Raw genomic sequence first — 23,623 nt, forward strand, 5'->3', positions numbered from 1 at the left:
TTCTTTTAAAAAACAAAAAATGATTATAGCACTAATAACAAAAACTTTCTTTTAAAAAACAAAAAATGATTATAGCACTAATAACAAAAACTTTCTTTTAAAAAACAAAAAATGATTATAGCACTAATAACAAAAACTTTCTTTTAAAAAACAAAAAATGATTATAGCACTAATAACAAAAACTTTCTTTTAAAAAACAAAAAATGATTATAGCACTAATAACAAAAACTTTCTTTTAAAAAACAAAAATGATTATAGTACTAATAACAAAAACTTTCTTTTAAAAAACAAAAAATGATTATAGCACTAATAACAAAAACTTTCTTTTAAAAAACAAAAAATGATTATAGTACTAATAACAAAAACTTTCTTTTAAAAAACAAAAAATGATTATAGCACTAATAACAAAAACTTTCTTTTAAAAAACAAAAAATGATTATAGTACTAATAACAAAAACTTTCTTTTAAAAAACAAAAAATGATTATAGCACTAATAACAAAAACTTTCTTTTAAAAAACAAAAAATGATTATAGCACTAATAACAAAAACTTTCTTTTAAAAAACAAAAAATGATTATAGTACTAATAACAAAAACTTTCTTTTAAAAAACAAAAAATGATTATAGCACTAATAACAAAAACTTTCTTTTAAAAAACAAATAATGATTATAGTACTAATAACAAAAACTTTCTTTTAAAAAACAAAAAATGATTATAGCACTAATAACAAAAACTTTCTTTTAAAAAACAAAAAATGATTATAGCACTAATAACAAAAACTTTCTTTTAAAAAACAAAAAATGATTATAGTACTAATAACAAAAACTTTCTTTTAAAAAACAAAAAATGATTATAGCACTAATAACAAAAACTTTCTTTTAAAAAACAAAAAATGATTATAGTACTAATAACAAAAACTTTCTTTTAAAAAACAAAAAATGATTATAGCACTAATAACAAAAACTTTCTTTTAAAAAACAAATAATGATTATAGTACTAATAACAAAAACTTTCTTTTAAAAAACAAAAAATGATTATAGCACTAATAACAAAAACTTTCTTTTAAAAAACAAAAAATGATTATAGCACTAATAACAAAAACTTTCTTTTAAAAAACAAAAAATGATTATAGTACTAATAACAAAAACTTTCTTTTAAAAAACAAAAAATGATTATAGCACTAATAACAAAAACTTTCTTTTAAAAAACAAAAAATGATTATAGCACTAATAACAAAAACTTTCTTTTAAAAAACAAAAAATGATTATAGTACTAATAACAAAAAACACTTTGGAATATAAGTTATTTGTACAAATTCAGCTTCCGATAATCACTTAGCTCATTAGTGAATGAGCTCAAAGATGACACACATGATAGGTGGTCCCTCTTTCAAAGGCACATGTTCGAATCCTGTATAAATAGTTTTGTTTAGTCCTAGAAATGAAGAGACTGGAAATGTCAGAACAATGTGGAAATGAAAGACAGATTTATGCTGGCCTGACGACACCTTTTCGGACAATGGCTCTCTGAATGACAGGTTTGACCCCTTGAGGTCGTGTGAAAAGGATTTCATTTTTGGTCTCAGATTTCAGAACTGCGGACGGGTTGCTGAATTGCACACACGCAAAATGGCGGTGAATTCCCCTCGTGACATGTTGAATTTCGGTTGGTCTGGCAAATCGCCATATCCACCCTGTCCCTGAATATTTAAACAAGTGCTCAGACGGTTGGGAGCAGATTGCGCCAAAACAGCTCAAGAAATAAGCTCCCCAAAAACCGCCCGACTGTCCCTATCCGCCTATCCTGACCAACCTATCAGTGAACGAAGAAAGAGATTTGTGAGACTTAAAATGTTTTCGTAAACTGAACGATGTACATATGTAAAAAATCTGTAACTTTTGTGAAATTAACTTTTTGTAGTTAGAAAACCCTGAGTGTCTGTCTTCTTTCTTGGCGCATGCAAAGTTTTGCTTTTGCTTTTCAGCAGAATTCAACATAGAGACACTGAAAATCCATGTGAAGGACTCCCGGTAGACTTGACATCACGAGCCACAGTTTCCGAAGAAGTTAGAGGTCAGTTGCTGACCTGAGCACAGGAGACCCACCACATCTGGTGTCGTGATTCCAAGATTTGACCCTGAAGGTGAAATTGACTTAAAATTTCTTATATTGGTTGCCACGGAAAAGAAAAAAAAAAGTACATCGACAAACACAGAAAAAAAAAACTTTAATAATAGAAAGAGACAGAGAGACACTTGGGAAAAAAAAGAGAGAAAAACTCAGGCACGGTAGAAAAAAGAAAAAAAAACTGAAAAACAAAAACTAAAACAGAAAAAAAGAGACTGATAGTAAACACAAAGAAAAAAAGGAGAAGGGGAGGAAGAGAAAAATGAGAAAGACTGATACGTAAAATTATAAAACACCGGGACAGTGAAAGAGAGGGAAAAGAAAAAGAGAAAAAACTTTTCCCATCTTTTTGGAGGCAGGTGTGAACGAAGAAGAAAAGAAAGACAGAAAGAGACGGTAAGGTGAATTTTTTTTCTGTTTCTGCTTGTAGTCTGCGTAGCCTGATAGAGAAAGAGAGAGAGGTGTATAACGACATAATTGTGCCTGCATCAACGAATTAGCTAGAGAGAGAGTGAGGAGGTGTGTGTTTAAAAGCGTTGATTGTCATTGTAGTTGGTATCAGCAAAGTAAGAGAGAGAGTGAGGTGTGTCATTTTAAAATTGAAACTATTTTTATAGTGATTGTTATTTGCTTTAGCGTGTGGCTGGGATTGCGCTATATTTCGTGTGTGTCTAACATTGAAAGAGAAAGGTTGAGAAAAAAAAAAAAAGAGAACGCAGCTTTTAAGGAGATATTTGTACAATCTTTTGAGTGGTTAAATTGCATTGAATTCGAGTTTTTTCTCATGTTTCAATTGGTTATGTAATTCTCTCTCTTGTTTTGATTATTAGTATTATGCTTGAGTTTTTTTTATTGTTTGTCATAGGGTGCAAGGGGAATAATCACTAATAATAAAGAGAACGCAAGGGTAAATTACTACGATGTCGAGTGAGGACGTCAAGAAGGAGTTACTGGTCACAGCGGTCGAAGAGCGAGGAGGAGGTATAAAGGAGGAGGCCTTAGATAAAAAACGAAACAACGATGGTGTACCGGATAAATTAGAGGGAGAAGCCTTAGTTGATAGGGTCTTGGCACGTGGTCAGTTAGAGGAAAATACTAGCAGGGAACCACAGAGGTTAACAGAAGCTTCTCAAGCTCTTTTAGAGAGACTGAAACTGCTCGAGTTTAGAGGGAATCCTAGTGAACTGGATGGGTGGATACAGACCCTCCTGAAAAAAAAGACGGTCTATGACCTCTGTGACACGGAGGTAGTCATTGGCATATGAAAACACCACGGGTTCAGTGTCAAGGTTCATTGGTCAACAGATAATAGACCACCCCCGATTAAAATGAGAGCAATTGCAATCAGCTTTAGAAGGGGAATACTCTAGGGAGCAGACTCCCCTCGATGTGATGAGGAAGATGACCAAATCCGACAACAACACGGAGAGGAGATGGTTGACCTGGGGGAGTGGATATCAGGTTTGGCCAAGAGAGCCTTCCCCAATGAGAAGCTGAGAGAAAGTGGGGCTGTGCAGACGCTATTGGCGGCTATACTGGGAGAGGCCTTAAGGGATTGAGACATCCGAGCCGATGTTATTAAGGATGGCCTGGTTGGACTGCAGGAAGCAGTTGAATTAGCCCGAAGTAGGGAGCAGGTATGGACACGAATTCACTGTCCCCGGTTACAGGTAGATGATACGGAGATGCAGTTCTGACCAAGAGTATCAACCGAGGTGGGTCAAGAAAACTCCCCTTCGGGGAGAGGGGGCCCCGACGGGTATCAGAGAAGGAGGTAACGCGAGGGCGCCCTTATGCCCCCTCCGGGCAGGAGGAGAATGGCTCGTTTTGCCTGTAGATGGGAAATAAATGGGGTAGAGAGTAACCCGATCTGTGAAAAGCGAAGGTCACTACAGCCCAGTGGCTGGTCAATGTACAGACACAGTGGACCGTAGATTAGGAAGAAGAAAGGATAAGGAAAGGCTACCCCCAGACCCACCAGAAAAGAGAATAGCAGGTCAGGTGGTCAGAGTGGAGATCACTTCCTGCCTACCCAGGAGCAGCTGAGGGAAGAGACCGACAGAGTTACGACCTGATGACCCTTACAGAACAGGGAAGCAGGCCAGCCGAGGGGTGAGGGGGCGCCCGAACTGCTGGACCTGTGGAAAGTCCGTCATATGGCCCGAGGCTGCCCAAAAAGTAAATGCTGGTGTTGTCGGGAGCCAGGCCATTCGCGAAGAGAGTGCTCCTGAAAAAGGGGAGACTCCTTGATGCCGAAGCAGAGAGAGAAGCCGTTGCCTGAGATCGACCAAGGAGGAAGAAAAAGGCCAAGGCGAATGGAAGTTCGCTATATCTTGAAAGAGAGTAGGGATCTTAGATGCCAGATGGTCATTGGGGGGGGGGGCAGCCCTGATCGACACAGGCCCCTCGGTGACACTGGTTAAGTCTAGTGCTTATCGGAAGATGGCCGACCAAGGACGTTTGTGTTGGTTGACCTGGAATTGACACAGACGGATCAAGGCCTACTATCCCTGGAAGGACTAGCCAGGCTCCCCTATAAGGTAGAGGAGATAATTTGTGTGAAGAGTTGATATTGGGGTATGATTGGCTGCAAGAAATGGGAGCAGCAGTCACTTTCATTCCACCAACCCTGTGGTTGAAGGGGAGGGGTATTCCCCTAAGTGGCCGAAAACAGCCAAAGGACCTCCTGGTGGTGACCTCAGAGGATATGGAAATTCTTCCCCGAATGGTAGTGTCAACAACAGGAAGGATCCAGAGCTGGAGGAAGGGAAGCCCTGATGGGTACCAGGTGACCTCCCGAGAAGAAGACGGAGACGGGGAGTTAGAAGTGTCAATTAGTAAAGTGAGTGGACCGGGAAGCTTCCCAGTGCTGTTAACAAATAATTCCTGAAAGACGGTGCGGTTAAACGTGGAACCCAGGTGGGACAAGCCTACCCTATTGAGAGAGTTCAAAGAATAGGGACCTGAGATAGAGACGCGACAAGGAATTGGAGGGAATCATCGAGGGTAAAAACAGAGGAGGTGATAACACCGCCTGAGTACTAAAGGAAGGTAATAAAACTGGTAGAGCACAATCGAGATATCGCTTCCAGTGATCGGGAATTGGGATGTACAAACACAGTAACGATGAAGATTGATACAGGAGACTACCCGCCTGTAAGATTGAAACCCTACTGAACCCCAATTCATAAAAGAAAAATTGTAGAGGAGGCGGTGTTTGAGATGTTGGAGGCGGGAATGATTGAACACTCCACCTCACCGTGGAGTTTCCCAGTGGTGATCGTGGAAAAGAAAGACGGGAGACACAGATTTTGTGTGGATTTCCGGAAGTTGAATGCTATGACCAAACCCTTAGCAATGCCTCTACCTCTAATAGACGACATACTGGCTTTGTTGGGTAGAGCAAGATGTTTTAGCACCCTGGACTTAAGATCAGGTTACTTGCAAGTAGCCTTCGATGGGGAGGATCAAGAGAAAGTGGCTTTTGCATGTCATGCAAGACTATTTAACTTCAGAGTTATGCTGTTTGGCCTCTGTAATGCACCAAAAAAGCATGCCAGTTATAAATGGACCCCAGAATGTCAGAGGGCTTTTGACGCCCTGAAGGAGCAGTTGACTGCTATACGTTGTTGGCATATCCGGACCTAAGTAAGCCTATGGTTCTGTATACGGATGCGAGTGACACGTGTATGGGGACAGTGTTGACCCAACCGTGTCCTAAGAAGGAAGGCCCCATACCTGGCATACCAGAGGAAATTCCAATAAATTTCCTGTCACATAAGTTATCCGAAACACAAAAGGGGTGGCTGGTGATTGAGAAAGAAGCTTTTGCGATTGTATATACCGTACAAAATCTGAGTGCGGCTGAATTTGTGATGAAAACTGACCACAAGCCGTTGAAATATCTATTTGAGGCGGATTGGACGAACAAGAAAATCCAGCAGTGGGCACTCAAGTTGTCCATCTATCAGTGCTGAATCGAATATTTGCAAGATAAGGAGAATACCTATGCAGATCTTCTGTCCCAGATTCCAGAGCAGCTGGAATCCTAAACCATCCGATTGGAACCGGGGGGTGGATGACAGGGCTTTCCAGGTAGGAGTGATTAATTCCCATACCGTAAAGGAAAGACCGGAGTGGAGTAAGACAGATGTAACCAAAGCTGAACCTACAGTCGACCCACATTGGGTTGAAATGCTCAAGGCAGGTCAAGAAGATAAAGAATTAGCAGGGTTAAGAGCCCGGGTGGAGGAAGGTCAAACCCAAAAATACACCCTCCACCATGACAGGCTGTATTATATTGCTGGTCGGGACGGAGAAATGGGATTAAAAATGAGGGTACCATTCCAACTCCGGAGAGAAATCCTGGATCAAGCCCATGAGAGGGCAGGACACTTAGGGATCGAAAAAACTTATCAGTTAATATTCAGAAAGTATTATTGGCCGGGACTGGTCAAGGATGTTGTGGAATGTGTAAACAGATGTGTAAAATGTCAGACTCACACTAGATATCAACCGCTTGCTCAACTGGCAGAAACGGATGTTCAGTAGTATCTTTTCTAGAAAGTGAGTCTGGACCCTACCCCCTAACAGAGCGTGGTAATCAATATATTGTGAGCCTAGTGGACTGGCTCACTAACTGGCCGGAGGCTTACGCGGTGCCAGATAAGAGCGCCCAGTCGGTGGCGGTATAATCCTGGGGGGAGATCTATCCAAAGTATGGGTCCTCAGAGCAATTAGTAATCGACAATGGTGCAGAGAATGTGAATAAGATTATGAAGGAAGTACTTGACGAGCTCGGCGTCCAGCATATGTTGACTTCTCCTTACCACCCCCAGAGTAACTCCAAGGTTGAGCAATTTCACAAGACGCTGGTGGATATCCTGAGTAAACTTGTTATTGATAATCCGGCGAAATGGGATCAGTTCCTCACACACGCCTTAGAAGTAGTGAGGTTCACGATGAATGAAACCTCGGAATTTTCACCATTTGAGTTGGTGTTTGGGAGGGATGTGATTCTCCCGATTGATAATCCCTTGAAGCCGGGTAGGAAGTATCTGGGGGAGGAGCATCACCAGTTATTGTTGGAACAGCAACATAAGAGATTTTTCCAGGCCAGGGATCGCATTAAACGAGCACAAAAAAAACAGAACGCTCGGGTGAATAAAGATAGAAGGGAGGTGGAGTTCGATGTGGGAGATCCCGTTTACTACAAGGTGCAAGCTCAAGAAGGGAAGCTGGATAAACGTTGGCCTCTTTACTACCGAATAGTAGAGCAGACCGGCCCTCTTTCCTTTATAATCTGGGACCAGGTTGCTGGAAAGATAAAACGAGTAGATGCCAATGACTTTAAGCTGGCAAAATTGGAATGTGATATAAAACTTGTTCCTCTAAAATCGGGGAGACGCCCATGTAAGGCTACCTTGGTTGCACCCCAGGAAACGGAAACCTTTGAAGAGGGGATGTCCATTCAACTCGATGTAGATGTTATCAGGACGCTAAGAAACCAGAGTAATAAAGCGACGACGCCAGTTCCTCGGGAAACTCAGGCGGCCCAAAGTCAGTGCCAGTCCGAGCAGATTTCACCGTAAGTGTCGGCATTGGAAATGACTCTGGGGAGGGGTCGAATGCTGACAGTACAGTCCGGTCGGAGGATACGGACGGGTCTTGGGAGGAGGAGGATCAAATTCCCCTATCCTTATTGAAAGAATGGCTGTCCCAGCAAACAGAGGGGACCAGTGGGGTGTTGCTTTGAAGGGAAACGCCCCAAAAAGGAAAGGCTAAAGGGTGCCACAGCCAGAGAACAAAAGGGAGACTTTTGACCCCCTAAATTAACTCGGATAATAACCCCAATGAGGCAAAATGCTGTTCACTCATGGAAGATAAAATTGATGGAAAAGAGGAGAGAACTGTTGGCGTCTTATTTAGAATAGGAGTTGAATCGACTTTGTTTTTTTTATAGAATATGGAACAGTCATTCCTAATTGTGAAATTACGAATATTAAGTTTTGACGAGTCAATCTAATTTAATAATAATAAAAAAAAAAATAGATATATATAATAATAATTGATCAAAAAAAAAAAAAAAAAAAGGATCGAGAGCAAGTTGGTTTTGATGATAATGATTTTGATTATATGATTATGGTGAAGAGAGAATTCCGGTGATTGAATTTAATTGAAGAAAAAATTGAAAAGAATGAGAGTATTATTTTAACAGGTTTTGTAGAGATATTAATTTTGAGAATTTAATTGATTTTTGGAAAAAAAAATTTTTTTCTCTCTTCCTCCTCGGTCTGGAAAGATTTCTCTCACTGAATTTAACATATTTTAGTTGAATTAAGTTGAGAATAATTGAGGGCATGAATTTCAGCGATTAAATTGACTTTTGAGAAGAAAATAGAACTTTACCTCAGTCGGGAAGGATTTCTTAATCGAGAAATAAGAGTTAAGAGGCTGCTAATTTAGTGAGATTAATTGAAAATAATTATCAGCATCACTGAGCGAGATAAAAAATTAATTGTACTGCACCCAAATTTAGCTCGAAAGCGATTATTTTTTTTTTTTAGATGGACTTTTCATTTCGAATAAATCACGCGCTTGGGGACATTAGTCAAGAATAGAATTTCTTGAGAGATATGGGGGGGGGCGTTAACTGACCCTACGTAACTGCTCGGCTTGCGAAGGCCGTTAAACATTACGCATTTTAGCATTAATTAATTTTTGAAGGGGAGGGGGATATGTTAAGAAAACTAAAAGGGCTGACGGTGGGAGGGGGTGTGTGCTGTTGTGATGATTGTCAAGTGGCTCTCGGTTTTGGATCCGGCCTGGGTGACCTGATCCCAATGGTGATGCCTCCGCCCCTCAGAGGCCATGTGGTCATTCATGGGTGTGGTGTACAAGAATGGGAGGGAAGTACGCGCACTATGAATGATATGTATGCAGCTAGTGATAATGGTATGTGTGTTGTTGGTGGTGATTATATGGTGTGTAAAAAGAACGACTGTGAGGAGGAAGCAAGGCGACAAGCATCTCGAGGCTGGCAGGAAAGACTCTGGTCTGAACCCGCCTGTGATTCTGCAGTTCCTGATGCCGACATGAGCGAGACCAAGGTGCATCCCGAAAACCTTCCTGACGCAGAGAGATCCAGAACCCCTAGAGAACATATATTTCTCTTCTCTTTCTTTTCTTTTTTCTGTTTTATCAAAATCAGGATGCTGAGCTGTGAATTGCCAAAAGAAATCCCAACGGTAACTTGAATGAGGTGAGAAGAAGTCCTCAGTTCAAGGAAATTCTTAGAAGGTGCTGAACTGTGAATTATAAGGTGAAGTCTCAATTGCAAATGGTTAAGGTGAGAGAAATCCCTCCCCCTAGCTTAATAAAAAGCAGGTGCTTAAGTACCCTGATTAGGGTTGTATACCATAGATTGAGCGACTCCTGTTAATAAAAAGAAAAAAAATCTTATAAATTGTGATTGAAACTCTGAAAAAAAAAAAAAAAAAAAAAAAAATGATGGGAAAGAAGAAATAACTCTTGTAAACACTTGAGGAAAAAAAAACGAGTATTATTTAAAAAAAAAAAAAAAATTTTAAACATGGGAGATAACTCTTATTAGTTTAGAAAAAAGAATAACAATTTTAAATAAGTTGATAATTAAGAAATACAGGTTTCACAAATTGAAAAGAAAAAAACCTGTGAGTGACATTTATAAATGTTGAATTTTTTTTTAAGTTATTGTAAATTGTGAAAAAAAAAAAAAAGAACAAGCAAAAACTTTCATAATGAAAAGAAAAAGAGACTTAATTACCCTGAATGAGACCGTGGACTTTAGATTTTATTACTTTTAATGAACTTTTGGATTTTCTTTCTAATTCTTTGTAATGACTTTCTTATGAACTTTTGTATGGAAAAAAAAGTGGGAGAACCCTCATTGGAGGGTGGCTATCAGACTATGTATGAGTCATCTTTTCTGGACAGGTAAACCCACGATGGAGAAAGGGGGCTTAAGAAACCTGGTGGCGAGCTGTGAAAGGGGAGAAGCGGGGTGTTGGGCTTAGACCAATTGGTTCTATACGAAGCAATGTGTCTAAGGGAGGGGCGGATGTGACATCACCGTCTTGAGGGAGCGATTTGCTCCCCATTAGGGAGATTGAAACCCCCTAGGCCCTGTGGGAGGCCGGGTAAATATACTAAGATATGCTGAGATTGTCTGTTGAATGTTAATTGAATCCCGGACAGCGGCGGGTGACCAATCAGAAGTACTTGGGGAAAAAAACATAAATTTTATCGTTTGAAAATGAAAGGACCGGAAATGTCAAAACAATGTAGAAATGAAAACAGATTTATGCTGGCCTGACGACACCTGTTCGGACAATGGCTCTCTGAATGACAGGTTTGACCCCTTGAGGTCGTGTGAAAAGGATTTCATTTTTGGTTTCAGATTTCAGAACTGCGGACGGGTTGCTGAATTGCACACACGCAAAATGGCTGGTGAATTCCCCTCGTGACATGTTGAATTTCGGTTGGTCTGGCAAATCGCCATACCCACCCTGTCCCTGAATATTTAAACAAGTGCCCAGATGGTTGGGAGCAGATTGTGCCGAAAAATCTCAAGAAATAAGCTCCCCAAAAAATGCCTCTCCACCTATCCTGACCAACCTATCAGTGAACGAAGAAAGAGATTTGTGAGACTTAAAATGTTTTCGTAAACTGAACGATGTACATATGTAAAAAATCTGTAACTTTTGTGAAATTAACTTTTTGTAGTTAGAAAACCCTGAGTGTCTGTCTTCTTTCTTGGCGCATGCAAAGTTTTGCTTTTGCTTTTCAGCAGAATTCAACACAGAGACGCTGAGAATCCATGTGAAGGACTCCTGGTAAACTTGACATCACTAGCAACAGTTTCTGAAGAAGTTAGAGATCAGTTGCTGACCTGAGCACGGGAGACCTGCCACATAAACATCTACAGACAAAAGCAAAAACCTTCCAATATTTACTTTATTAAAAATAAGAAAAAGCAGAACAAAGTTATAACCAAGTTACTTTAAAATAGACAAACTCTTAATGTCAAAAAGGTGAAACAAATGTCATTCATTGAAAATGATTTTACCTCCTGATGTTCCATTTGTCAGCAAATCAGCAACAAGTTGTGTTTTGCCCAAGTAGCTGTTTTCATCAGCTATTTTAGCACACAACTGGCGGAAACATCGGAACATATCATCTTTACTTGAATTCATTTTCTTACTTCCTTTTATTTTTTTGGAGTCATCATCATCATCGGGTTTTAAACTGTGTACAGAATCGGAAGATACTTTCGATACATCTACAAAAGATAGAAAAATTCATTATTCACCAAAACTTTATTTTATCGCTAAATGTCTTCATATGAACAAGTTCAATAAAAAAAATTTACAGAAGAAAAAAGGTTCTATTTTGGTGCTTGTGTAAATTGGTGATATTTTAAACCCAAACCCTATAACAAGATAAAATGTGTCATGTCTGTGATGAGCATGCGCCGAAAGCGCTCAAGAATTGTATGCCAATGTGTAAGTTGGGCCTACCTATGGCCAAAAGGAGTTTGTCGAAAAGCTATCAAAAAGCCGTAACAGTCATTCGGCAAGTAACTTCTAAGATTGCTCTGGTCATGTTGAATCATTGCATTCGTGATTGTGTCAAATTGTCAGAGGTGTTCGGATTCAAATCTACAGTGTTGTTTAGTATTGTATCGAATCATCGGAGGTGTTCAGGTTCGAATCAACGGTGTTGTTTGGGCTCATGTCATATCGAATCAATGGAGGTGTTTGGGTTCAAATAGACGGTGTTGTTCAGGATCGTGTCAGGTCGCGTGGACGAAATTGTTTGGGACTGTGCTGCTGCATGCAACATATTTTCTTTGTTCTCTCTTCACTCGTGAAGCAACAAGCTGTTTTGACATTATGGCCTTCAATCCAAAGAGTATGATGACAGTGAATCCGGACCATCAATAGTGGAGCGAATGGACAAAGCTGAACTGATATCTCAGCTAAGTTGAGTGAAGTGCATCGAGTGCATCATTCCAATACGCTTGTCAGATGACACATATGCTGTGTACCAGCAATTAAGTGAGGAAAAACGGGCAGATTTTGATTGTGTAACGAAAAATAATGGCGGCAGCAAGGACCAAACGTTGCAGTGCTAGACCTACGCTGAGCCTATTTGCAAGTACATGTTGACAAATTTCTTTGGCCGTTCAAAACAGTGGAAATTAAAGGACAGTAATATTGTCTTATTCACCTTGGATTTAGACTCAATGTTGCCCCTTTAATAATGCAGGCCATTGTTAATACCATCCTTAACCAGAATGAGATCATAAATGATGCTACATCTTATATTAACAACATTTTTGTGAATGAGAGTGTGTGTTCTGTAACTCGTGTCAAGGAATATTTGAAGAAGTTTTGTCTGGCTAGCAAAACCCTAGAACAGCTTAGACAGGGCTCACACATGTTGGAATTACCTGTTCAGGAGGAGCAGGAAGTGGCAGTGCGGAAGTGACCTTCCAGTAGTCCCCGATGGACTTATTCGTCGAATTGTATTTTCAGTGTGCGAGAAACTGATTCGCCATTTTCCAGTGTGTGGCTGGTTACATGTCGCCATGGCATTTGTAAAATGAGGGGGAAAAAACTATGACACTGGATGGGATGACAAAATGTGAAACCCTCTTCTAGCATCGATGATCGAAGAAATTTGCTTGAGAGTAGCCCAGTAGGATCATCCAGTGAAAGGTGACTGGTGTATATGTGGAGAAGATGTTACAGTGTGGGTAGACGCTAGTTCCATTGCCATATGTGTGATTGTGGAAAGCAATGGTTCCATGGCAGAAGACGCAAGCTGGCTCCAAGCAATGCATGAGGGCATGCATATAAATTTAGCTGAACTTGATGCTGTGCTGTGAGGTGTCAACCTTGCATTGCAGTTAAAAGCTAAAACTATTTATTTACGAATTGACTCTGCATGTGTATATCAGTGGATAACTGAAACATTGTCTGAACAGACTAGAGTACACACCAAAGCAGCTTCTGAACTGTTAATTAGGCATCCACACTCAGAGATCTGTCCTTGGAATATGCACTAAAGATTGATGTGGTGCTCGTTAAGTCTCATGATAACAGAGCTGACCGACTTACTTGGGTACCACAGCAATGGTTAAATGAAATCCATAAAAAGAAAAGACCCAGAGAGCCTGTGTATCCCTTAGCTGCATAACAAAATGTTTCTCAGATATAGCCAATCTATCAGTCCAGCGGACATCTCAGTGTGAAGAGGACGTTGTACTTCGTAAAGTTAGTCAACCCATTAAATATTAAGCTGAATGGTGGTTGGGGATTGAAGAGAATGGCCATCTATAGAGCCAGTCCCAATGCATTGGAAGCCAGGTAGGCATGACAACCTTGAAAAATGGAGTAGAGTTACTATGGATATAACCCATTTTGGCACTCAGTTGTACTTGATGTTGATAGCCGTTTTGCCATCTATAAGCAGTTCTGCTGACAAGGTTCTGCTAGCAACATTAAGTAGTTGGAGATTGTGTTTTATGAAAGCGCCATTGAATTGCTCAATGATAATAGCACAGCGTTTTATGGAAAGATATTAGCTGAGTTTACATGGATGTGGGGTGTAAACATTCAATTTCAGTGCACCCACGTACCCTTGGGAAGAAGAAGAATCAAGAGGTCCCATCACACAATAAAGCGCATTACAGCAAGAACAAGGTGCATGATCTTGGAGGCAATGTACTAACACAAAGTTACATTTAAAGACAACAAGATGGCCACACCTGCTCCTACAAATGTACTACACACCTATAGAATTTGTGTCAAGGGTATCGATGAAGTGGTGGTGTCCAATAATGCAGTTGCTAATCTGTACAAGGAGGGAGATTATGTTTGAGTGAACAATCTACGAGGAAGACGTATGACATAGTTCAGCACGGTACAATAATTAATAGCCAACACTGTTGATGAAACACCATGCCACATAAAGGATTTGTACCCAGTGTGCCGACATGATTGCTTAATCCATGACTAAATAACCTCATCAGATGACGAAGCCCCATTGCAGTATGAACAAACCCATGAAGAAAGTTGAACCCAAGGATTCAGAGCAGGAAGAATTCACTGATGCGACAGATGAAAACACCAGTGAGGAAGTTCTTGAGCCCGTACCATTAAGGCGAAGTACCAGGAAAAAATAGCGTGCCCAAGATTGTCATTTGTGTGATTTCAAGATCAAGGAGGAGTGTGACAAGCATATGCGGAAGTGCTCAAGAATTGTGTGCCAATGTCTAAGTTGGGCCTACCTACAGCACAAATAAGTTCGTCTAAAGGCTATAAAAAAGCCGATAACAGTCATTCGGCAAGTAAATCCCAAGGTTGCTCTGGTAACGTGTCATGTTTAGTCATTGCATTTGGGATTGTATCAAATCAACAGAGTTGTTCGGGATCATGTCATGTTGAAGGTGTTTGTATTCGAAACGACGTTGTTCGAGATCATGTCATGTCGAATCATTGATGTTGTTCAGTATTGTGTCGTATCAAATCAACGGATGTGTTTGGGATCATATTTTCAAAATGTAGAAAAGTTTTACAACTAATTCTATATGTAGCAATACACATGAACAATAAAAAGCTTTGGATAATCACAAATTACAAGGGGCTTTTGCTAAAATCGTCATATTTTAAAAACCAAAGCACTTTAAGTCATCAAAATACGACCATTTTGTTTGGAAATGAATATACTTTATACTTTTAAATGAATTGATAAATAACTAGAATGGATACCTGGCATTGTCCAGGTTGACATGAAGTTCCATTTGGACACACCTGCTATACTAAGGATATTGATCAGTTTTTTTTATTATTATATGTCAATTCCATCAATACCTTCACAAAAATTTCAAAAATAAAAAATATTTAAAAACAGATAAAAACAAAAATGTAATTGCCCCCACCAACCTCCCCACCAGATATTTTGTCAGAAAGGATACAAAGAGAAGTTATTTTCCAGATATAGAGTACATTTTGTTGTCCATATGCTGAAACCCCCACCCCCCAAAAAATAAAAAGTAAATAAAACAACTTTTCTATCAATCAAAATAGCAAGGAGTTCAAAAAAAAGAAAAAAAAAAAGTGAACTGCAGTGTTCAGGCTCAAACATGAAAGACGTGAAGAAAGCAAACAAATGCTTTTGCCTACATGGCCGTGAGTGCTTATGACGTTGCAGAATAAATGTTTTAAACAAACTTTCAGCTTAATATGATTCATGACTTGCGAAAAAAGCGACACAAAAAAAAAAAAATGGACCCCCCCCCCTTGCAAAAAGTGGTCCAATTGACCACCATAAAACAAGTCTTTTTCTAATTATCATGTATCATGCATCCAGATGGTACCAGTTCTGACCCGGTCAGATGCAGATGACACAAGCAAAACAAACAAAAAAAAAACACACACACAAACACACAGACAGGTTCACTTTTATATCATGTATAATGTACATTGTATATTTTAAGAATTTTAAGCAAATAAAGTGATAAAAATATGAACATCATAAAACAGCATTTTCTGGTAAGGTTTTGTAAATGACATTTGTATTAAGAATCTTTTCATGAAATTTGGAAACTAATTCAGAAGAGACATCACAGTTTGAGGTGTCTGAAATACTTTTGACCACTTGTTTTTTTGTGTGTTAAAAAAAGACTTCAACATGGAGAGTATTGAAAATTTTGAAAAGTTTTCTCCAGACACCCAATAGTTTTTAGCCATTAAAAGTATAATTGTATGTTGTTTTCTCTTGTAGTAGCTAGCAATTTAAAATGATGAAACCTGGAAAAAAAATTGTTTCTTTTTTGATTTTCGATGGAAAACTATTTTGTAGTAATAGCAGTAGCAGCAATCGCATGTAAACAACAGGGTTTTTTTGTTATTGATTTTTATTCCAGAATGATTTTTTTTAAATAATTAAAAATAGTACCATAAAAAATGTTCTTACATGTTTTTGTGATAAGAATATAATTAGTTTTTGTTTTTTTGGCTCATGTATACAAGTAGTATCCCCACCCCATTTTTTTTTCTCATTTTCGTCTTTTTTTACAATTTTTGTAGTGTATCAAATAGACACTAGTCTACCAGATGATTAAAAAAGAAATGCAAAAGAAAAAAAAAAATCAATATTAAAATATTTGAAGAGGTGCTCAGTTTCTAATAGAAGTTAAGAAATAAAAAATGTTTTAAACTCGAAAGTTTAAAAACGAAATAATTTTTTACTCTGTAGAAAAAAAAGACAAGGAATGTAATTGAAAAGAAAAGTCAAATTTATTCAAAATTTGTGAATGATATGTCAGCTTTAGCAAAAAATTTTTTTTTGATATTTAAACAGGTAAGCAAAAAATACTTGATATTTTTCCAAACATCACGTTTTCTGTTAGAGTGACGTCACTTGTTTTAAATGAAATTTATTTTTGTTTGTTTGTCATAATTCTTATAAATATTTCACACCTTCATTTATGTAAGTTTACATATTTAAAAGTAATTTGATGTTAAAAATCTAAAGCATAACATTTTCAAAAGCCAATAACTATGTACTACTAACAATAAATATGGGTGTAAAATGCCCTCTTTAAAAAAAAAAAATCCCTTAATCCTACCTCTAACCCTAACCTCCTCCTAAAATCTTCTTTAGCTCTAAAAATAGTGCTCACCAAACAAAATTCCTCAGTATGCTACATATAAACATCTAAAAAAACAAAGAAAAAATAGATTCTTCCTTAAAATGCACATGATTTATCTCCCATAAAATAAACTGGTTAACTGCCCTAAAACGCTAGAATGGCCTCGACAGGGTGAATTATTTTATATTAAATTTATATGAAACTAACCCCTATTCTAAATTCTAAAATTGTTTTTGTTTTGTTTCTGCCAAGTTTTGAGGATGTTCACACATAATTTCCCTTAGCCCTAACTTCAAGTCAGAGTGGCAAGTCTCCCCATTCTCCCAAAATTGCACAAAGATCTTAAAGCTACACATAATTGTCTTAAAACATTATTTATCTCTTATAGAAAAAATGGTTAATTGCCCTAAAACACAAGAATGGCCTAAAAGGAATCATTTTACATTAGATTCTAAAATAATTTTTGTTTACCTTTCAGTGAAGTTTTTCAAGATGTTCACACGTAATTGACTAAAAAAAGTAGAATCATATTTTGGAGAGGTGGTCAGATGAGGGGGGTGGGGTAATGGACAGTATTAATCTACAATAATACCAAAGAAATATTGTATTATATATATATATTTTTAAACAGTCCTACATTTAGATTTCAGTTTCTTGTACATAAAATGCATTACAATTCAACTTTGAGTTCTCTAACTTCTTTTCTTTTAATGGATACATGGCATTTTTAAGGAATTGCAGTAGATTTATGTGCATTAACTTTAGATTATTTAGAAAACATTAACTTTTTTATATTTTCAGTGGCATATTCTGATCCCTTGCACAAAAATATATTTATATGGTAAATTTCATTACTTAATCTTGTGTTTTAACAAAGATATAGCATTTTTACTGAAAAAAAGTGTAAAAAATGTGACAAAACACATATGGGAGGGAAAAATATTAACGCGTGAGGCACAAAAATAGTCATAACTTCCTTAATTTGAATCAGATTTTAAAAATTTAAAAAGATTCTTTCTTAGCTGATCAAACTCTTTCTATGTATGCCATTATTAAGATATTTTAAACTATTTAACTTTTTTTCATGTGTACTGCTATTATATGGGAAACTGACTTATCTCCCTTGACTTAAATATCCTCCACTTTTAAACAGAATCTCAGAACATGAGGTTTTTTTTTTTGTTAAAAATAGATCTAGCAAATCTTTTACTGGATCATTTTTCCGCAATTCTTGCAACTTATATGCACATGACACGTAAGCACGTTTAATAAGTGTTTTCACCTGAAATGTGTTAGTTTAAGAGCTTAACTTTAAGAGCTTCATGAAATTCTCCACTAAATAGCAAAAAAGGTTGCATCAACATTTTCGTTTTTGTGAACAACAAATGTTGACATCTTTAGAAATTATTTAGAAAATCAGTATTTACATAACGTGGTCATTATGTTTTCATTCTGACGCTGTGTATGAAAGTCTTGCAAAGAAACAATGGAAAAAGGTTCTAAAAGACAAAGTCTTACCTTTTTTTTCATCCTTCTTTAATGACACTGACTTTTTCCTTTTATTTTGAGGATTATTGAAAAAGTCTAGAAAAAGAAAAGAAAAGTAATATAGATTCAGTAAATTCTAATAACAATTGCATTAAGAAAAAAATGTCTTATTTAAATAGGGATTTTGGTTGTGTGTCCATTCACAATTTCTTTTTTAAACGTAATAAATACATGTCAGATTTGTCGCATTTCAAAATATCAGAGATTTTAACCACTTTTACAAATGGAAACTATTGATATCCTTTATGACATCCATAAAAAAGATAGGTTTTACTTTATTTTATTGCTAACTAGCTGTCCATGTCCCAGCAATGCCTGGAAAAGGAGATTAACTAAACCATAACAAGTGAATGAGCTTACTTTGTTCTAATTTTTTATAATGCCTTCACATAAGGATATGGCGTCCTCAATTATTAGATATTTTTGTGATCAAACACTCCATTTGAGTAGTAATTAATAACGTAGTTGTTTGGAAATAAACCGTCAGTATGGATGGTAATTGAACTTTATAAAACAGATCAATTAAATAAAAGAAAGATAAAAAATGTTATGATTTTGTGCTGAAACATAAACAATACAAGGCATAAAGTATATGGTTTAAAATAGAAGGAAACAGAAAAAAAGAAAGAAAACAGCTAGTCAGACATAAAAAGAAAAAAAAAGAAAACAGCTAGTCAGAGATAAAAAAAGAAATAAACGAGCTAGTCAGAGATAAAAAAAGAAATAAACGAGCTAGTCAGAGATAAAAAGAAGAAAAAACAGCTAGTCAGAGATAAAAAGGAGAAAAGAAAACAGCTAGTCAGAGATAAAAAAAAACAAAACAAACAGCTAGTCAGAGATAAAAAGGAGAAAAGAAAACAGCTAGTCAGAGATAAAAAGGAGAAAAGAAAACAGCTAGTCAGAGATAAAAAAAACAAAACAGAAAACAGCTAGTCAGAGATAAAAAGAAAGAAAACAGCTAGACAGAGACAAATAAAAAAAAGAAAACAGCTAGACAGAGACAAATAAAAAAAAGAAAACAGCTAGACATAGACAAATATAAATAAGAAAACAGCTAGATAGAGATAAAAAAAAGAAAACAGCTAGACAGAAAAGAAAGAAAACAGCTAATCAGACACAAAAAAAGAAAACAGCTAGTCAGAGATAAAAATGAAATAAAACAGCTAGTCGGAGATATAAAAAAAGAAAGAAAACAGCTAGTCAGAGATAAAAAAGAAAGAAAACAGCTAGTCAGAGATAAAAAAGAAAGAAAACAGCTAGTCAGAGATAAAAAAGAAAGAAAACAGCTAGTCAGATATAAAAAAGGAAGAAAACAGCAAGTCAGACACAAAAAAAGAAAACAGCTAGTCAGAGATAAAAAAGAAAAAAAAACAGCTAGTCAGAGATAAAAAAGAAAGAAAGAAAACAGCTAGTCAGAGATAAAAAGAAAAAGAAAGAAAACAGCTACTCAGAGATAAAAAGAAAAAGAAAGAAAACAGCTAGTCAGAGATAAAAAGAAAAAGAAAGAAAACAGCTAGTCAGAGATAAAAAGAAAGAAAACAGCTAGTCAGAGATAAAAAGAAAGAAAACAGCTAGTCAGATACAAAAAAAGAAAACAGCTAGTCAGAGATAAAAAAAGAAAGAAAACAGCTAGTCAGAGATAAAAAAAGAAAGAAAACAGCTAGTCAGAGATAAAAAAAAAAGAAAGAAAACAGCTAGTCAGAAATAAAAAAAGAAAGAAAACAGCTATACGGAGATAAAAAGAAAGAAAACAGCTAGTCAGACACAAAAAAAGAAAACAGCTAGTCAGAGATAAAAAAGAAAAAAAAACAGCTAGTCAGAAATAAAAAAAGAAAGAAAACAGCTATACAGAGATAAAAAAAATAGAAAGAAAACGGCTAGTAAGAGATAAAAAAAGAAAGAAAACAGCTAGTCAGAGATAAAAAAAATAGAAAGAAAACAGCTAGTCAGAGATAAAAAAGAAAGAAAGAAAACAGCTAGTCAGGGATAAAAAAGAAAGAAAGAAAACAGCTAGTCAGAGATACAAAGAAGAAAGGAAAAAAGCTAGTCAGTGATAAAAAAAGATAGAAAACAGCTAGTCAGAGATAAAAAAGAAAGAAAGAAAACAGCTAGTCAGAGATAAAAAGAAAAAGAAAGAAAACAGCTACTCAGAGATAAAAAGAAAAAGAAAGAAAACAGCTAGTCAGAGATAAAAAGAAAAAGAAAGAAAACAGCTAGTCAGAGATAAAAAGAAAGAAAACAGCTAGTCAGAGATAAAAAGAAAGAAAACAGCTAGTCAGATAAAAAGAAAAAGAAAGAAAACAGCTAGTCAGAGATAAAAAGAAAAAGAAAGAAAACAGCTAGTCAGAGATAAAAAGAAGAAAGGAAAAAAGCTAGTCAGCGATAAAAAAGAAAGAAAGAAAACAGCTAGTCAGAGATGAAAAGAAAAAGAAAGAAAACAGCTAGTCAGACATAAAAAAAAAAGAAAACAACTAGTCAGAGATAAAAAGAAGAAAAGAAAACAGCTAGTCAGAGATAAAAAAAAAAAAAAAGCAAACAGCTAGACAGAGATAAAAAAAAAAACAAAGAAAACAGCTAGTCAGAGATAAAAAAAAAGAAAGAAAACACTTAGTCAGAGATAAAAAAAACAAAGAAAACAGCTAGTCAGAGATAAAAAAAACAAAGAAAACAGCTAGTCAGAGATAAAAAGGAAAGAAAACAACTAGTCAGAGATAAAAAGAAAAAAAGAAAGAAAACAGCTAGTCAGAGATAAAAAAGAAAGAAAACAGCTAGTCAGAGATAAAAAAGAAAGAAAACAGCTAGTCAGAGATAAAAAAGAAAGAAAACAGCTAGTCAGAGATAAAAAAGAAAGAAAACAGCTAGTCAGAGATAAAAAAGAAAGAAAACAGCTAGTCAGAGATAAAAAAGGAAGAAAACAGCTAGTCAGATATAAAAAAGGAAGAAAACAGCTAGTCAGAGATAAAAAAGAAAAAAAGAAAACAACTAGTCAGAGATAAAAAGAAGAAAGGAAAAAAGCTAGTCAGCGATAAAAAAAGAAAGAAAACAGCTAGTCAGAGATAAAAAAGAAAAAAAACAGCTAATCAGACACAAAAAAAAGAAAACAGCTAGTCAGAGATAAAAAGGAAAGAAAACAGCTAGTCGGAGATATAAAAAAAGAAAGAAAACAGCTAGTCAGAGATAAAAAAAAAAGAAAACAGCTAGTCAGAGATAAAAAAAGAAAGAAAACAGCTAGTCAGATAAAAAGAAAAAGAAAGAAAACAGCTAGTCAGAGATAAAAAGAAAAAGAAAGAAAACAGCTAGTCAGCGATAAAAAAGAAAGAAAGAAAACAGCTAGTCAGAGATGAAAAGAAAAAGAAAGAAAACAGCTAGTCAGACATAAAAAAAAAAGAAAACAACTAGTCAGAGATAAAAAGAAGAAAAGAAAACAGCTAGTCAGAGATAAAAAAAAAAAAGCAAACAGCTAGACAGAGATAAAAAAAAAAACAAAGAAAACAGCTAGTCAGAGATAAAAAAAAAGAAAGAAAACACTTAGTCAGAGATAAAAATAACAAAGAAAACAGCTAGTCAGAGATAAAAAAAACAAAGAAAACAGCTAGTCAGAGATAAAAAGGAAAGAAAACAACTAGTCAGAGATAAAAAGAAAAAAAGAAAGAAAACAGCTAGTCAGAGATAAAAAAGAAAGAAAACAGCTAGTCAGAGATAAAAAAGAAAGAAAACAGCTAGTCAGAGATAAAAAAGAAAGAAAACAGCTAGTCAGAGATAAAAAAGAAAGAAAACAGCTAGTCAGAGATAAAAAAGAAAGAAAACAGCTAGTCAGAGATAAAAAAGGAAGAAAACAGCTAGTCAGATATAAAAAAGAAAGAAAACAGCTAGTCAGAGATAAACAAGGAAGAAAACAGCTATACAGAGATAAAAAAAATAGAAGGAAAACGGCTAGTCAGAGATAAAAAAAGAAAGAAAACAGCTAGTCAGAGATAAAAAAAATAGAAAGAAAACAGCTAGTCAGAGATAAAAAAGAAAGAAAGAAAACAGCTAGTCAGAGATAAAAAAGAAAGAAAGAAAACAGCTAGTCAGAGATAAAAAGAAAGGAAAAAAGCTAGTCAGCGATAAAAAAGAAAGAAAAAAGCTAGTCAGATATAAAAAAGAAAGAAACAAAACAGCTAGTCAGAGATAAAAAGAAAAAGAAAGAAAACAGCTAGTCAAAGATAAAAAAGAAAGAAAGAAAACAGCTAGTCAGAGATAAAAAGAAAAAGAAAGAAAACAGCTATACAGAGATAAAAAAAAGAAAGAAAACAGCTATACAGAGATAAAAAATAATAGAAAGAAAACAGCTAGTCAGAGATAAAAAAGAAAGAAAACAGCTAGTCAGAGATAAAAAGAAGAAAAGAAAACAGCTAGTCAGAGATAAAAAGAAAGAAAACAGCTAGTCAGAGATAAAAAGAAAGAAAACAGCTAGTCAGAGATAAAAAGAAAGAAAACAGCTAGTCAGAGATAAAAAGAAAGAAAACAGCTAGTCAGACATAAAAAAAAGAAAGAAAACAGCTAGTCAGAAATAAAAAAAGAAAGAAAACAGCTATACAGAGATTAAGAAAAATAGAAAGAAAACAGCTAGTCAGAGATAAAAAAGAAAGAAAGAAAACAGCTAGTCAGAGATAAAAAGAAAAAGAAAGAAAACAGCTAGTCAGAGATAAAAAAGAAAGAAAGAAAACAGCTAGTCAGACATAAAAAAGAAAGAAAGAAAACAGCTAGTCAGAGATAAAAAGAAAAAGAAAGAAAACAGCTAGTCAGAGATAAAAAGAAGAAAGAAAACAGCTAGTCAGATAAAAAGAAAAAAAAGAAAGAAAACAGCTAGTCAGAGATAAAAAAGAAAGAAAACAGCCAGTCAGAGATAAAAAAGAAAGAAAACAGCTAATTAGACACAAAAAAAGAAAACAGCTAGTCAGAGATAAAAAGGAAAGAAAACAGCTAGTCGGAGATATAAAAAAAGAAAGAAAACAGCTAGTCAGAGATAAAAAAAAAAAAAGAAAGAAAACAGCTAGTCAGAGATAAAAAGAAAAAGAAAGAAAACAGCTAGTCAGAGATAAAAAAGAAAGAAAGAAAACAGCTAGTCAGACATAAAAAAGAAAGAAAGAAAACAGCTAGTCAGAAATAAAAAGAAAAAGAAAGAAAACAGCTAGTCAGAGATAAAAAGAAGAAAGAAAACAGCTAGTCAGAAAAAAAAAAAAAAAAGAAAGAAAACAGCTAGTC

General features: G+C 35.8%; 1 protein-coding gene across 1 annotated transcript in view; it reads right to left on the reverse strand.

Moving 5' to 3' along the window:
* Positions 1 to 23,623, reverse strand: part of LOC145268858 (DNA ligase 3-like) — a 362,228-nt gene that overhangs the window by 251,988 nt on the left and 86,617 nt on the right. The window contains 2 exon segments of the mRNA XM_080124552.1: positions 11,234 to 11,446; positions 18,347 to 18,412. Of these exon segments, the coding sequence (XP_079980678.1) occupies positions 11,234 to 11,446; positions 18,347 to 18,412 (279 nt within the window).

This window comes from Euprymna scolopes, chromosome 4, assembly GCF_053919585.1.
Source record: "Euprymna scolopes isolate OS-2025 chromosome 4, ASM5391958v1, whole genome shotgun sequence".
NCBI classification, from domain to species: domain Eukaryota; kingdom Metazoa; phylum Mollusca; class Cephalopoda; order Sepiida; family Sepiolidae; genus Euprymna; species Euprymna scolopes.